The sequence below is a fragment of the Leptonychotes weddellii genome, chromosome 16, assembly GCF_054177405.1.
Source record: "Leptonychotes weddellii isolate Sample4059 chromosome 16, ASM5417740v2, whole genome shotgun sequence".
NCBI lineage: Eukaryota > Metazoa > Chordata > Mammalia > Carnivora > Phocidae > Leptonychotes > Leptonychotes weddellii.
Genome location: NC_138384.1, coordinates 16,061,356 through 16,076,701, shown reverse-complemented (window position 1 = coordinate 16,076,701; position 15,346 = coordinate 16,061,356). Strand labels below are relative to the sequence as shown.

Sequence of the window (15,346 nt, the reverse complement as noted above, 5' to 3'; positions counted from 1 at the left end):
CCAGGACCCTGAGATCATGACCTGAGTCAAAGGCAGCCACTTCGGGGCACCTGGGTGGCTCAGGCATTAAGGGTCTGCCTTCAGCTCAGGTCGTGATCCCAGGTCCTGGGATCGAGCCCCACATCGGGCTTCCTGCTCTGCAGGAAGCCTGCTTCTCCCTCTTCCACTCCCCCTGCTTGTGTTCCCTCTCTCGCTATATCTCTCTCTGTCAAAAAATAAATCTTTAAAAAAAACAAAGGCAGCCACTTCCCCGACTGAGCCACCCAAGCACCCACCAAACATAAAAATTAAAAAAATAAATAAATAAAAGGAGTGTGGGCTGGGGATGTTAAGGCAGAGGCTCTGAGTGAGCTTAAGACCTAAAGAGGGAGATGGACACAAATATGCATTAGAGTTAGACTCTCCTGAGCTCTACTTAGAGTAAGGAACTAAAAGTCAAGGGAGCAGCTAATTCTGACTCTCCCAGGATAATATGGAAGGCTTTGCAGAGGAAATGCTTGGAAGAGTTTATCAGATTCAGGGAAGGGTGGGATGGGAAGGAAAGACACCCAGGTAGGGGAACAGCACAAGCAAAGGAGAGGCAACAGGAGAGCCTATGTTCTGGAAGAGTGAATTGTCCAGTGTGGCCTATGGGGCCTGTACCTGGGGAGAGGTTATGGGTGGGCAAGAATTACAGCTGGAAGGTCAATTTAGGCCAGGGTTTTTGGAGGGCTTCACATGACAGCCTACTTGGACTTCATCTAGTAGGTCATGGGAACGGAACAGAAGTGCTTAAGCAAAGAAGGGACATGATGAGATCTATGTTCTGGAAAGGTCACTCTGGCACAGATGGGGGGAGGGGTAGTTCTTGGGAGGCAGCAAAACTCAAAAGCCACTGTAATTGTCTAAGCAAGAAATCTGGTGGGCACAGAGAGACGGGCAGGGTGTCTGTAAGCAGCCGTTTGAAACACTTGAAATTAAAAACCTCAAGTTATTCCCTGGCGGCTCATGAGTCAAGATGTCTAATACCCCTGGAGAAATAAACTTGCTCCTGACCCCAGCCAGCAGGAGCAAGAGCAACCTGATATACTTGTTGATTAGGATTAGGGGAACTTTTCCTCTTTAATTGAGGGTAAACTGAATTACTAGGGGAAATAAAAAGAGAGTGACACCTAAGAATGAAATGACTTGATTTTATTGTTTTTTCCTTAATGGAAATACACGAGATCCACATTTAAAATATTTCTCAAGGATCATAAAGTGCATTCCACCAGAAACAATCTTGACTTCATTTCCATTGAGACATAGAGAGGGAAGGAGCATAGAACGGAAGGGTGGAGAAGTATCAGGAGGGAAGGGTGGCGGACACTGGCCAGGAGCCAACAGCAGAGGGGGAGAGAAATGCCAGGGAAGGGAGGATGATGCATTGGGCCCAGAAGTGGACTGCATAAGGACCTTGGGATTAGGAAATCCTGAGTTCAAATCTCTGCTGTTTTCCTACCTTTCTTATCCCCATTTTTTTTTCTTATTTATTTTTTAAAAGATTTTATTTTATTTATTTTATTTTTTTTTTAAGATTTTTTATTTATTTTGACAGAGATAGATACAGCGAGAGAGGGAACACAAGCAGCGGGAGTGGGAGAGGGAGAAGCAGGCTTCCCGCTGAGCAGGGAGCCCGATGCGGGGCTCGATCCCAGGACCCTGGAACCATGACCTGAGCCAAAGGCAGACGCTTAACGACTGAGCCACCCAGGCGCCCCAAAAGATTTTATTTTTAAGTAATCTCTGCCCCCAACGTGGGCTTGAACTCACAACCCCAAGATCAAGAGTCACATACTTCACTGACTGAGCCAGCTGAGCACCCCTCCCCATTCTCTTACCTGTCAAATGGAGGTCATAATACCCTTATCCTATAGTACAATGAATGTTATTGGATCTGTGTCTTTAAAGATTTTATTTATTTGAGAGAGAGCACAAACGAGCAAGCAAGAGAGCACGAGCAGGGGGAACCACAGAGAGAGAGGGAGAAGCAGACTCCCCACTGGGCAGGGAGTCTGATGTGGGGCTTGATCCCAGGACCCTGAGATCATGACCTGAGCCAAAGGCAGACGCTGACGACTGAACCACCCAGGCGTCCCAGATCTGTATCTTAAAGAGATTAGATTGCTCTGGCCACCTGCTTGGAGTGGGATAAAAGGAAAAAGAAAGTACACTGCAGATTACCTGGTTTTTCCAAGTTTTCTTAAGCTCTTGGGACAAGGGGATTATTATTATTACTCTCATAGCTGTACTTATTATCATTTCCTTTTGAAGTTCTCATTGGCTACTTGTAATTGAGCTTTTCAGCTGCTCTTGTTGAAACTTTCACAGACTCATTGATTTGTGGAGTGATGCAGGATGGAGGTGCTCTCTTAGATTTTCACCACAGGGGTTGGGCCACTGACATCTTACTTTCCCGTCCCCACGTTTTCTCACTGCCGGGCCCACGAGGAACCACCAGGGCTAGACAGGGTATCTTATTCCTCTTACTCCCCCTGCCTCCCAACTGTCTGGAAACTCATGAAATGACACAGCTGGGTCCCTGAAGCTTCTCCTCCATGCCCTGTACTCAGGCCTCACCCCTCTGCTTTTACTTCTCTCCCCAGGAAACCAGTCCACAGAGATGGGAACTATGAAGTAAAATGCTTGAAGGGGCCACCACTTCTCCTTTATTCTTCCTCTCCAACCAGTGGCAACTTCCTTCTTCCATCTCTAGTGGGAAGCAGGATGATATGGGAAGCTAACACGGATGTCCCTCCCTTTAGGGTCCTCATGCCTGTGTGCAGCCCAGACCTCTCCCACAGCCTGATTCCCTACGACTTCACTGCACCTGAGCCTCGGCATTCATTCACATGTCCCACAGGCACCTCAAAATGTTCAAAATACAAGCACATCCAAAACCAAAGTCATCATTGCTCTTCTCCAACCTGTCCTCTTTTTATTTTCTTCATTTCAGAAAATGGCACCATTATCAGTTGCTTAGGCCAGAAACTTGAACATCTAGTCTGTAAGTTCTTATTTACTTATTTATTATTATTATTATTTTTAAATAAAATCTTACCCCAATGTGGGGCTTGAACTGACAACCCCAAGATCGAGAGTCACATGCTCTACAGAATGAACCAGCCAGGTGCCCTTCTAACTCCATCCTTGCACTCACTGATCAACCCACATCTGATCAGCCATCCAATCCCCCCAAATATTCCTGAATCTACCCACTTCGGTCTACACCCTTGTCCCACCCATCATCACCCCTGCTTGGGTGACAGCATTGTCTTCTGAGCTGGTAAATTCCCCTTTCCACATGTGGCTTTTTAAAGTTCATTCATTCATTCATTCATTTATAAGTAATCATTCATTCACTTATAAGTAATCTCTTTCCCCAACGTGAGTCTGGAATCCATGACCCCAAGATCAAGAGTTGCATGCTTTTCCAACTGAGCCAGTCAGGCGTCCCTCCACATGTGGCTATTTAGATTTAAATTTCATAATTAAGTTAAATGAAAGAAAATTCAGTTCCTCAGTCACACTAGTCACATTATAAGTGCCAAGTGTGGCTAGTGGCTACACTGTTGGTCAGCACAAATATAGAACATTTCTATCATCACAGAAAATTCTACTGGATGGCTATTCTAGTCTATCCTTGAGTTTCTCTCTGCATGTTTAAATAAAAAAAAATTCATAGTCTCCTTTTCCTTTTTTTTTGTTTTTTACACAAAAAGTAGCACACTTTACACATTGTCCTCCAACTTGCTTTTTCACTTGGCAAGATACCTTAGAAATCTTTCCACATCAGTGCATAAAGAGCTTCCTCCTTTGCTTTCAGTTGCAGAATATCATAGCTTTACCATGCCATGAATGTGCAAGAGTTTATTTAAGCAGGCCCCCCGCGGATAGATGAAGGCTTGCGAAGGATTGTTACCAATCTCTTGCTCTTACAGACAATGGAACAACTACAAGGGTAAGTGGCCTTGTCCATCTGGAATTTTGCATATATGCAAGTATATCTAGGACACATGCTAGAGGGATCATTCTAGAGCAACAATTTGGTCATGCCCCCTCCCCCTGTTGAGCACATGCTGTTCCTCCTGATCTCCTTCTTCAGCCCCTGACAAACTACAACCCTCAAGTATCAGCTTGGGTGTTGCCTCTTTTTTTTTTTTTTAAGATTTTATTTATTTATTTGTCGGCGGGGTGGGGGGGAGAGCGCATAAGGAGGGGTATCGGCAGGCAGAGGGAGAAGCAGGCTCCCTGCTGAGCAAGGAACCCTACCTGGGACTCCACCCCAGAACCCTGGGATCCCAACCCGAGCCAAAGCAGACACTTAACCGACTGAGGCACCCAGGCGTCCCATGGGTATTGCCTCTTCTGGGAAGCCCTCCCTGACTCCACACCAGGTCAGGCTAAGATCAGCCTGCATTGTAATTGCCTGTTTCCTCCTGGTCTTTTCCTGCAGTCTAGAGCTTTACGAAGGAGGCATGGGGTGGGGTTGTCTTGTTTTTCCATATATCCCTGGGGCCTGGCACTCAGTAGAGGTTCAAAAAACATTTGCTGAATGATGAGGCAGGCACCGAGTTTTAGTGGGTGTTCTTTCCAGTGCTCCGTGGGCTCCCACACCTCATAGAGCTGGAAAGGAGAACCCCCCGGAGAGCAGGTGATTCAAATGGGAAACTGAGGCACAGAGGTGGCAGTCTTTTGATCAGCATCCTTGACTCCAACCTCTTCTTTTTTTTCTAGCCCACCCTAGAGTTAATAGCAAAAAGTATACGGATTAATATTTATTGAGTTTTTGCTATGTGCAAAGTGTGTTACATCCGTTAACTAATTTCATTGTTGTAGCAACTGTGAGGACTATACTCTCATTATCCCCTTCTTAATGAACAGAGGAATTGATAACTTGTCCTGAATGGCAGAGAGTAACTTGAACCCAGGCAGTGGGGCTTCAGAGCTCATGCTCATAGGCACTCTGCCTAGCAGTCTGCGGTTCTTGGGGGCTTCTCCCCTTTTCCAAAGCCCACTGGGGCTCCTTACTGTCTCAAGCCCAAAACTTCTTCTTTTGTCATCTCTTCCCCACCCCCATTGCCACCCTGGTCCTTGTTGTTCCCCCCTTACCCTGCTACCCTGGTCCCACCCCTCTTGGCTTAGCTTGGTTTATTTTCTACTTCATTGGGTTCCCTCAAGACCCAAGTCAGACTGGGCTCCCTATCTCTTGCTATAGCTACTGTCTGAGTGTCAGTTTTCTTATCTGCACAACAGGTTGATGGCAAGTGAAAGAATGGGATACTTCTTTCTTTCAGCCCTTATCTAACTCCTATACATCCTTTAAGGCCAACTCAAAGGGCTTCCTCCTTCAGGAAGACTTCCTGGATTTCTCCAACCCCTAAAGTTCCCTCCTACTCTCCCTTGCACTGTAGGCGACTTTTTTTTTTTTTTTTTAGATTTTATTTATTTATTTGACAGAGAGAGACACAGCGAGAGAGGGAACACAAGCAGGGGGAGTGGGAGAGGGAGAAGCAGGCTTCCTGATGAGCAGGGAGCCTGATGCGGGGCTCAATCCCAGGACCCTGGGACCATGACCCGAGCCGAAGGCAGACGCCTAACGACTGAGCCACCCAGGCGCCCCAGGCAACTTTTAACACCCAGATTAGAAATAATTTTTCTTTTACTTTCTGGATGTAAATTGCCACCACCTCCAAAGAAAGTGAATACTCTTCGAAAGAACATGTAAAATGTACAGCATGGATTTCAATTTTACAGCTTCATTCTTTGAAATACCACCTCCACTGTTTATGGCATCCCTGAGTTCTAACTTTACTAATCTTTACTTTTGTTTCTTTAAATGGGTTTAGTATTTAAAACTTAAGGAAATTATTTATTTTTAAAAATTTTTTAATTAAAAAATTTTTAGGAAATATATTTTAAATGAAAAACATTAAAAAAAGAAAGAAAAACATTACAATAGTGTAACTGAAAAACGAGCATCATTTGCCACACCTAGAGAGTAAATATAAATAAAATGACAGAACAATGTTGTTCTAGGCTTTCTTTCTCTGGTTAAGAGAGAGAACTGTAAGTCTTAAGTCCTTAGACTTGCTAAGCACAAAAAGGACTCTCCTTGATGCAAGAAGAACTGAAAGAAAATTGAATATGGAATACCTTTCTTTCTGTGTGATTTAGGATCATTTAATACTTCAATACCTGCCTCATGTATCACCTAACATCAGCCCACCTTCCAGGAAACAACGGCTTGGTCAGAACAGACAGAACCAACTTCCTCTCCCATCTGTGCCCCACTCCAGACTCAGTTTGCTCCTCTGTAAAATGGGCTGATCATTACTGTTCCAGGCTGTCAGGGTTAAATGAGATGTCACACATGCTATTTCTGGATTCTCTCAGCTCTGCTGCCTACCACCTGCACATGACCACAGGTGACTTGCCCTGCCTCCCTGGGCCTCAATTTCCTCATTTCCAAAAAGGAATGTATAAAACCTGCCCTGGAGAGTTGTAAAGCTCCTTTATTTAATAAATATTTCCCGACTACCTACTATGTTCCAGTGACTATTCTGTGGGTTGAGGATGTAGGAGTGATGATGAAGAGGGACAAAAATCCCTCTTCTCATGGAGCTAATCTTCAAAGGGTGGGGGGAGGAGAAAAACGAAATAGGACAATAGATAAAATATATAGTACAGTAAGGTAGGAAATAATAAAAGCTATAGAAAAATAAGGCAGGGTGGGAGGGGCAGGGTTGCCAATTCTAAAGAGGATAAATCCAGGGATAGAATATCTGACAGGTTGACATTTGGATGACGCCTGAAGGAGGTGAGAGAGCCCTGAGATATCTGGGGGGGAACAGCATGTCAGGCAGAGGGCACAGCAAATGCAAAGGCCCGGAGGTGGGAGCCGGCCTAGGCTAGTTCCGAAGAAGCAGGAGGCCGAAGAAGCAGGAGGCTGAAGACAAAGAGCAGCAGGGGGTGAGGTCCCAGAGGCAAAGGGGTTGGGTCCTGTGGACATTTTATAACTCTGGTTTTGCTTTGGAGAGGAATCTAGCATATCGCCTGGTACCTGGTAGGTGCCTAATTCATTGGAGCTCTAATGATAACAATTCCTGGCATCACTTAGCATTGTTTCCCCACAGCGCCTCTGTTGTCAGGCTCTAGGGTGACACAGAGTGACACACACACCCACTGGCCCGGCTTTACCGGAAGGCAGCGGGGACGGAATGGAGGGAAGCCAGCCCCAGCATTCCTGACGCACCCATTCCCTCTCGGACTCCTCGCCAGGCCTGCCACACCCCTGCGGCCAGCTGGGCAGTGGGCACAGGAATGCTGGGGCAGCCGCGGGCCGGGCCGACCTTGGAGGAGGCCTAAGGACAAGCAGTGGAGCGAGGCCTGCACTCCCGGGCCGAGCGCAGAGTGCCTTCCAAGTGTTCCCTCCCAGCCCTTGGAGAGAGGGGCTGTCTTAGGAAACCGAGGCTTGGAGAGGTCACTCCCTCAGGTGAGTCACAACCATTCTGCCACCCCTAGGGGTTGCACTCTTCACCAGGACTCTGCCCCACCGGACTCTGGGGACCCTTTCCCACCAGGCTCCCCTCCTGAGAGAAAAGAATCTTGCAGCTCCTGCCTGCCAGCTTTGCAGCTGCCGCAGGCCTGGACAGGTCCTGGCTGGTGCCTCCTCAGTGGCTGAGGATGGAGCAGGGGGGAATCAGGTTTTGCCAGCTCTGGGATAGAACCCAGGTTGCTGAGTCAGGCCTTTTCCCAGGACTTCTTGGACTCAGCCGCCAGCCCTGGAGTGGAGGCGGGGGCCCAGGACTGGGCCCCCCCAGGCCCCCCCTCCTTACCTGTCTAATTTCATCTCAGGGCACTCTTGCTCTTTCTCTGCTCCAACCACACTGGCCTCCCTGCTGAATCCCACCAAGCACACTCCTGCCTCAGGGCCTTTGCACTTGTTCCTCTTATTCAAACATACTTGCTCTCTAGTATCCTCCAGTCTTTACTCAAATGCCACCTTCTCAGTGAGGCCCTCCCTGACTACTAGAACTGAGCCCCACCCCCAGCCTGTCCTTCCTGCCCCCCTTCCCAACTTGATCTTCCTCTGTAGCTTCACCTTTCACTGTTCCATGTATTTTACTGATTTGTCTTGTTTATGGTCTCTCTCCCACTGAATGTTAGCTGGATCGCCCTTAGACTGGCCTAGAAGGGCCTCTGCACTGTGCTTCAGAAGGCCCTGCTCTGGCCCTCCCGTCCTTCCAGGAAGCCAAGTTGAGACTGCTAGAACCTGGGTCCACCTCCCTGCCCTCTAGACCATTCCCTGCCCAAATGGTCCCAGGCCCTTCCCAGGGCTGTCCAAAGGGCAGCCAACATAGCCCAGGTGTATATTCCTAGGCCCAGCGGATGGAAGGCTGTCTATGGGGATCAGTGGACAAAGCTTGGATGCGTGGGCTGGGGTGTACACACAGGAACCTCATGGTATGGGATAGAGCCTGGTGGGGGTGTAGAAAAGTGGATTGACCATTGCTCCTGGGCTGAGGGCTAACTCTGCCTGTGCAGTCACATTCTGGACCAGTACTCCAGATGTGTGAAGATCCAGATTGCTGTGAAGACATGCTTGTTCCAGTAGGAAGACAGACTACCTTTAACAGTTCAGTCAACTCATATGGTATGTGGGCCCTACACACTATTAGGGCTGGGATTTTGAATATTTTCTGCATTTCTCTATCTCCAGCACCTAGACCAGTGCCCGGCACAGAACACATGCTCGGCAAATAGTTGTTAAATGAATGAACAAAAACGCACTGGGGCAACGCCCCCACATATTCTTGGGGGCCCCAGAAGTGGTTGGAAGTGCTGTGGCTTTTGTGTGTCAGAGCCTCAGAGTCTCAAGGTCTGGGTGGGGGGGGCAACTCTGCCTTGCATAGGGGGCCCTATGCCCTATATGAAGACCCTCTCCCACAGCCTGCCTGCTCCCACACCCCATTATAGCTGCAATCTCTGCTCAGAGAGACCGATGTGGGGCTCGATCCCAGGACCCGGGTATGATGACCTCAGCCAAAGGCATACGTTAACTGACTGAGCCACCCAGGCGCCCCTATTCTTCTTCTTTTTTAAAGACTTTATTTTTAAGTAATCTCTACACCATGGTTGGCATGGATCTCACAACCCAAGATCAAGAGTCTCAGGCTCCACCAACTGAGCCAGCCAGGCGTCCCTGGAGTTTTTATTCTTAATAGTAAAAAGAGCTCATACTTGGGAATCAAGGAGACTTGGACCCCAAAACTGTCTCTATCACTTCCTGTCTGTGTATGGCCTTTACTCTCTTTATCCTCAATTTCCTTTTACAAAGGGAAGCATGAAAACTCTCCCCGGGATGTTGGTGGGAGAATGTAGGTAACTGATTCTGGGGACATGGAGGGCATGACCAGTCATCGCCCAATGTTGACTGCCGCCCACCGCCACCACTCTTCCCACCAGACCGTACACGGCAGTTGATGACACACCTCGGACTCCCGCGCCAGGCGCGGGCCAGCTGGCGGGACGGCTCCGCCCTCAGACGCCCTTCCGGTGGACCTTGCCCCCGGGTCTCCAGGCTGGAAGGCGCGCGGCCGTCCCAAGGTTCGGGTGAAGAGTGCCCTCTGCTGGGCACGTGGGGAAGGGCTTACGGGGAAATCACGGCCGCCCTGACGCCTGAAGCGGCTTTGTGCAGACAGGAAATGTGTCCCTCGGGTTGGGACGTGCAGTTTCCACTCAGAGGAGATAAAGAAGCAGTAACCGGCCCTGTCAGTGTGTCAGCAATCACACAGGAGAGATAACACTGAGGCAGCTTTGTATGCTAGGCATCCTTGTAAACACTTTACAGATACCAACTCATTTACTCCTCCATTTTACAGATGAGAAGAGTGAGGCACAGAGGTTAAGAGATTTGTCTAAGGTGTCATACACTGGAAGTGCTGGGATTTGAACCTGTGCCCTGAACCATGCCTCCTTAGTGGAAAGTAGCTCTACCTTTAGCCAAAAAGGAGTTGGCTTTGTGGAGTTCCCCAGTGAGTTTGGAACTGGACATACAGGGTGTGTGGGCTGAAAAGGGGGCTTTCCATAGTGACTGCCCCCACCCGCTCAACGGCAGGCCAGCCACCAAGCTGACCTCAGGGCCCCCTCCTGACTGGCCATCCCTCAGCATTTCCCTGCCCAGATCCTCTTGCAGCATTGCTGTGTGGGCGGGGGTGGGGCTGGGGGTGTTAAGGAAAGTCTATGCCTAGCACAAGAGGCCATGAATCTGAGGCCTCAGCTACTTGCCCACCTTCCAAGAATGATAGTCATTTCCCTCAGGCCCCCTCAAGTTGCCTGGACAAAGCTCACCTGGGGAGATGGGGCCTATCTGCATACCGTCTGCTCAGGTAGGCAGGAAGGGAAAATGCGAGAAGGGAGGCCTGGGCTCTGCCCATCTCAGCCCTGCTGGTCGATCGGCTTTTGGAAACTCTTATCTTTTCCCATCTGAAAAATGACAGGGGTGGATTAGTGGCAATTTCCAAAGTGCTCTGGATTTGGGGGTTAAGGAGAATCACTGGGAAGATGAGGCCAAAAGGCAGGTCTCTCAGCTACCTGACCCCTTCTTCCAACAAGTTCATTTAAAAAATTATTTTTAAGTAATCTCTACACCGAATGTGGGGCTTGAACTCCAGACCCTAAGATCAAGAGTCTCAGGCTCCACCGACTGAGTCAGCCAGGCGCCCCTACAATTTCACTTTTTCACTGGACTAGGGATCTGTGACTTTAGCTTTACGTCTTGGGGGGAATCACTTAACAGAATGAGCCTGAGGGGGTCTTTTCAGCAGCAAGCTGTCATCCTGGACTGACCCCACCACTTGGAAGTGGGCAGCCTTGATCCCAAACAGGGCCACAGGGACTCTTCTCCCCCATCCCTAGCCATTGGAGGATTGGCTTTGAAGCATTTGCAGAGCTGGATGCTCCAGGGAATTTCAACATTGTTAAGGAAAAGACTGGAATCATTAATGTCCACGGTTGGTGGTGGGATTAAATAAATGCTAACCCATCCCAACTGGATTATGTCGCAGACAGTAAGGCAGCCTCCTAGGCCCCGTTATGAAAGCTGTAATGCAAAATGCATGTGAAACGTGGGAGGGAGAGGTTGGAAGGATGCATACCAAATTGTTGCACCACAAAATATGAAGGATCAACATTCCAGGTATGTAATGTCAAACATCCAGGCCGTCCCCACTGGTATGGCCAGCGAGATTGATTAATTATGGGTGCTACTCTTGAGTGATTAGCATTGGTAACTTACCATATTTTGACTTTTTATGTCAGCCCTAAAGACCAGAGTGCTAAAATCCCATTTTGCAGAGGAGAAGCAGGGCCAGAGTGAGAGAGGGATGTAACATCCATACCCATCACAGAGCCCAGGTTTGTTTTTTTCCCAAATCACTCAGAGGGTGGTGACTAGTTCCATTGCCAGGGGAATCTAGATCCATCCACAGAGCTCAGGCTTTGGTAGAAAAGGCCACTCTTCCTCAACACCCTCCAAAAATCCCAGGGGAGGAAGGCCAGCCTGCACAGTGGCTGTTTGGTTTTATTATTAGTCTCAACTGTAGATAGGGTTTCAGGCTTTATTCGGGCATTTGAGAGAGGAGTTTAAGATAAGGGGCAGCAGGTGTTTGCTGGCCGAGACACCTAATCCTCTCACCTTATCGGCACGAGCAGCAGGGCCGTGGTGGAGGGAGATGGAGGCCAGCAGAGCCAGAGGCTGCGGCTGGACAGAGAGGCAGGTGGTGGCCTTGACCTGCAGGCTAAGGTGCTGTGAACCAGGGAGCAGTGGGAAGGTTTCTCACCCAACTGAGTTCCCCTCTGATTTCCCATCTAGGGCCTGAGGCTTCAGGACACCCTCCGTCTCCTCCTTCAGAGCCTGGGTCCCAAACTTGACTGTGCATCAGAATTGCCTGGAAGTCCTGTTAAGTCACATTTCGGGGGCCCACCTGCAGCGTCTGATTCAGCCGCTCATGCTGCTGCTGCCCGTCCAGGAACTGCATTTTGAGTGCCATTGCTTTAAAGAATTAGTCACTGTTGGGGGACGAAAACTTTTATTTCAAGTTCAGCAATCCCTTTTGGCTTCACTTCACATTCTTTTCTCTTGGTTCATTGAACATAAGTTAAACTTCGCTTTAACAAAGGCCCATGTGGAATTGTTCTTTCCCTGCTGTCTCTTCATCCCCATTCCTGCATCCCCGTATTGTTAGGAATGTTCCAATTTCACGTACATCCTGGTAAGTTCTCTAATTTTCTGTCTGGCTTGATTCTGATGATGATCAGGTGTCATTTAAAAAAAAAAATACAATGAAGCCATTCTTTAAAGGAGGAAAATCCCCTCAGAGGGCAATTGTGAGGATTTGTTTAAAGGAAATAATGAAAGTTATGTGGCCCTAAAAAGTATTAATAAATGGTAGCTGTTACCAGTGAACACAAATAGCACTCAGCGTGCCAGATATGAAGTCATTTAATCTCCATAAAAACTCCCCATTTGATACATGAAAAATGTAGTAAGGCAAGTCAAAGTTAAATGTGACTTGCTAGGAAGTAGCAGAATCGGACCCCTCCCTGCCTTTTGATACAGAGCCCACCACACGGAAGAGGAACTCTTCCCATACTGCATTACCCGAGAGCAGCCACTGTTCCAGAAAAGATGTTGCCTGTAGCTCTGGTGGGGCTCAGCCCAGGGGTAAGGGGATTAATGGTTCTCCCACACAGGAGAGCAGCTCAGAATTTGTAGAGAGAGGGGCGCCTGGCTGGCTCAGTCAGAAGAGCATGTGACTCTTGATCTCAGGGTTGTGAGTTCGAGCATCACGTTGGGTGTAGATTACTTAAAAAAAAAAAAAATTGTAGAGAGGATAGATTTACCTTCATCAGGCCCAACTGGACATGTATACACATCCTGAGCTTCCTTTCCCTTCGGGAGGAAGCTGGGTGAGGCCAGCAGAGTTAAAAGTGCTCACTCCCCGTACACAACTCTGACAATTCTAAAAGCCACTGAATTGGACACTGAAGTGGGTGTATGGTGTGGTATGTGACTCACAGAGCAATAAAACTCTAATAAAAAGAAATTCACTCCCCAGGCACCTCTGGGAAAAATTCCTTTAATAAAAAAGTTGTAGTACATTTACACGATTGTCATCACCCTTTATCTACAGTACTCAGTAGGGAAAATAAAAAATAAATGACAACATAGTCGCGCTCAGTATAAAAACGCAGGAATTCATTCCAACAGGAGGCCTTGATGTCTGGAGAGGAGAGAGAAGTGCACGAGGGCACATGAGCTGAGCAGCTCAGGCTTGGGCTTCTGGAGCAACGCTGAGGACCCGCCTCTAACTTTCTGAAGACAGTATTTAAAAAAAAAAAAAAAAAAAAGTCCAGGGTGCAGTAAGAGGCCTCATCTAAGGAGCAGGGTCCATTCCAGAGAGATCATCATCACCGGGAGGCGCGGGGTATTGGGGGGTGGTCAGAGTCGGTCTGGGCATTTATGGCAGGTTATAGACTCCCAGAAATTTGGCCTCGGAGGCAACCCTGGCCTAGTCTGAGAGGTTTCCAGAGGTGAAATCAAATTGCCCATGTCCCTCCATTCTGGAAGGCTTAGAAACCAACCCTTAATGTCAGACTTGAGGACCTCTCTCCTCCAAGTTGCTAAGACCACTTCTTGACAAGCTCCCAAGTCCTTCGCTGAGGGGAGGAATCAGACTCCTTGGAGATGCCCCTGCGGCCCAACCTTTAGTCCCTGGGACTGCTGGCAGGTGGCCTAGTCGTCCTGGCCACTGCCATACATGTCGGCCAGCTTCTTGAAGCGGCTGCCCCACTCGTTCAGATAGTCATAGTCTTGGTCCTGGTCAGAGGCTGAGGAGGTGAGGGAGCTCAGGGAGGCAGCATCAGAGCCGCGGCCCTCATAGTCAAACACCAACAGGGAGTCGTAGGGCGGGGCCGTGGGGTCTGTGTTAGCTGCCTTCAGGTTCTGGGGCGACAAGAGCGGGTGGTTAGGAGCAGCGGGCAGACCCCAGCAGCTGTGAGAGCTCGGGCACGTTGAGATCCCCCTGCTGAGCCTGCCTCTCCTTGTCTGTGAGGACATCTCTTCCCTCCATTTAAGGTGTGTTTGTATTTTTAAAGATTTTATTTATTTATTTGAGAGAGAGAGCACAGAGGGAGAGTGAGAAGGAGAAGCAGATGCCCCGCTAAGTGGAGAGCCTGATGCGGGGCTCAATCCCAGAACCCCGAAACCACGACCCGAGCCAAAGGCAGACGCCCAATGGACTGAGCCATCCAAGCACCCCTCCATTAAGGTTTTTTTTTTTTCTTTTATTCGACGGAGAGAGACACAGCGAGAGAGGAAACACAAGCAGGGAGAGTGGGAGAGGGAGAAGCAGGCTTCCCATGGAGCAGGGAGCCTGATGTGGGGTTCAATCCCAGGACCCTGGGATCATGACCCGAGCCGAAGGCAGGCGCCCAACAACTAAGCCTCCCAGGCGCTCCTCCATTAAGGTTTTGAAAGGCGAAATGAAATAATGCACATAAATATTGAGCACCGAGCCTAGCATACAGCAACTGCTTGGTGGGACAGGCCAGTGGTCAGAACTCTGACATCACACCCTAGTTTTGTGACCTTGGACAAACCCCTTAACCTCTACATGCTGTTTTTGTCTTGTCTCTAAAATGGGAGACTTCATATCGTTTTAGAGGAATAAATTAATACATGTAAATATATGTTAAGTGCTTATTAGAATAGTACCTGGCACATAGTTGAACATTATTTCCTCATTTGTAAAATGAGGCTAACAAGAGGATTCCCTCCCCACAGTTGATGTGGGGATTGAATGAGATCATGTTTGCAAACTATCTAAATGTCTGTCCAGAGACATTCTAGAAATGGTCTTCACCGAACTGGAGGGAAAAGTTCCAGGTATTTAACTCCAAGGCATTTTCTCAAACCATCTGCTCTGAGCAACTTTCCCCAGATGCTTTTGTTTTTGCACAGCAAATATGCTCATGCTAAAGAACAGAGTCCAACCACCAGGCTACTTCCAGAAGGCAAGAAAGGTAAGCAGAAAGGTTCAAGCCAGGGTAAGGTATTTTGACTGCCCACCAAGCCCTCTGCCTATTGCTACTTCCTCACACTCTCTAAGATGCATCAATCTATCTTTTCTCCCTCCCTCCTAGCCTTCCTTCCTCGTATTTAGGACCTCCACTAATGGAGCACCTGGCTGACTCAGTTGGTAGAGCATGAGACTCATGATCTCAGGGTCTGTGTTCAAGGCCCATGTTGGGTGTAGAGCTTACT

At 48.5% G+C, this 15,346-nt stretch overlaps 1 protein-coding gene and 1 long non-coding RNA gene across 4 annotated transcripts in view; one reads left to right on the top strand and one right to left on the bottom strand.

Annotated features, from left to right (window-relative positions):
• The first annotated feature begins 6,932 nt into the window (after window positions 1-6,932).
• LOC115939810 (uncharacterized) lies at window positions 6,933-12,493 on the top strand. 2 transcript variants are annotated; one of them, XR_014141000.1, is made up of 3 exons: window positions 6,933-7,513; window positions 8,566-8,674; window positions 11,894-12,493. It is a non-coding gene; the product is annotated as an uncharacterized LOC115939810 (long non-coding RNA). The 2 variants fall into 2 exon arrangements; XR_014141001.1 differs by lacking the exon at window positions 11,894-12,493 and adding an exon at window positions 9,903-11,887.
• Window positions 12,494-13,144: 651 nt separating this feature from the next.
• Window positions 13,145-15,346, bottom strand: part of CDH3 (cadherin 3) — a 46,418-nt gene continuing 44,216 nt past the window's right edge. For both annotated transcript variants that reach the window (XM_081807408.1, XM_031024518.2), the window contains one exon: window positions 13,145-14,026. In XM_081807408.1, coding sequence (XP_081663534.1) covers window positions 13,817-14,026 — 210 coding nt within the window. In that variant the 3' untranslated portion in view covers window positions 13,145-13,816. The remainder of the gene's footprint in view (window positions 14,027-15,346) is intronic.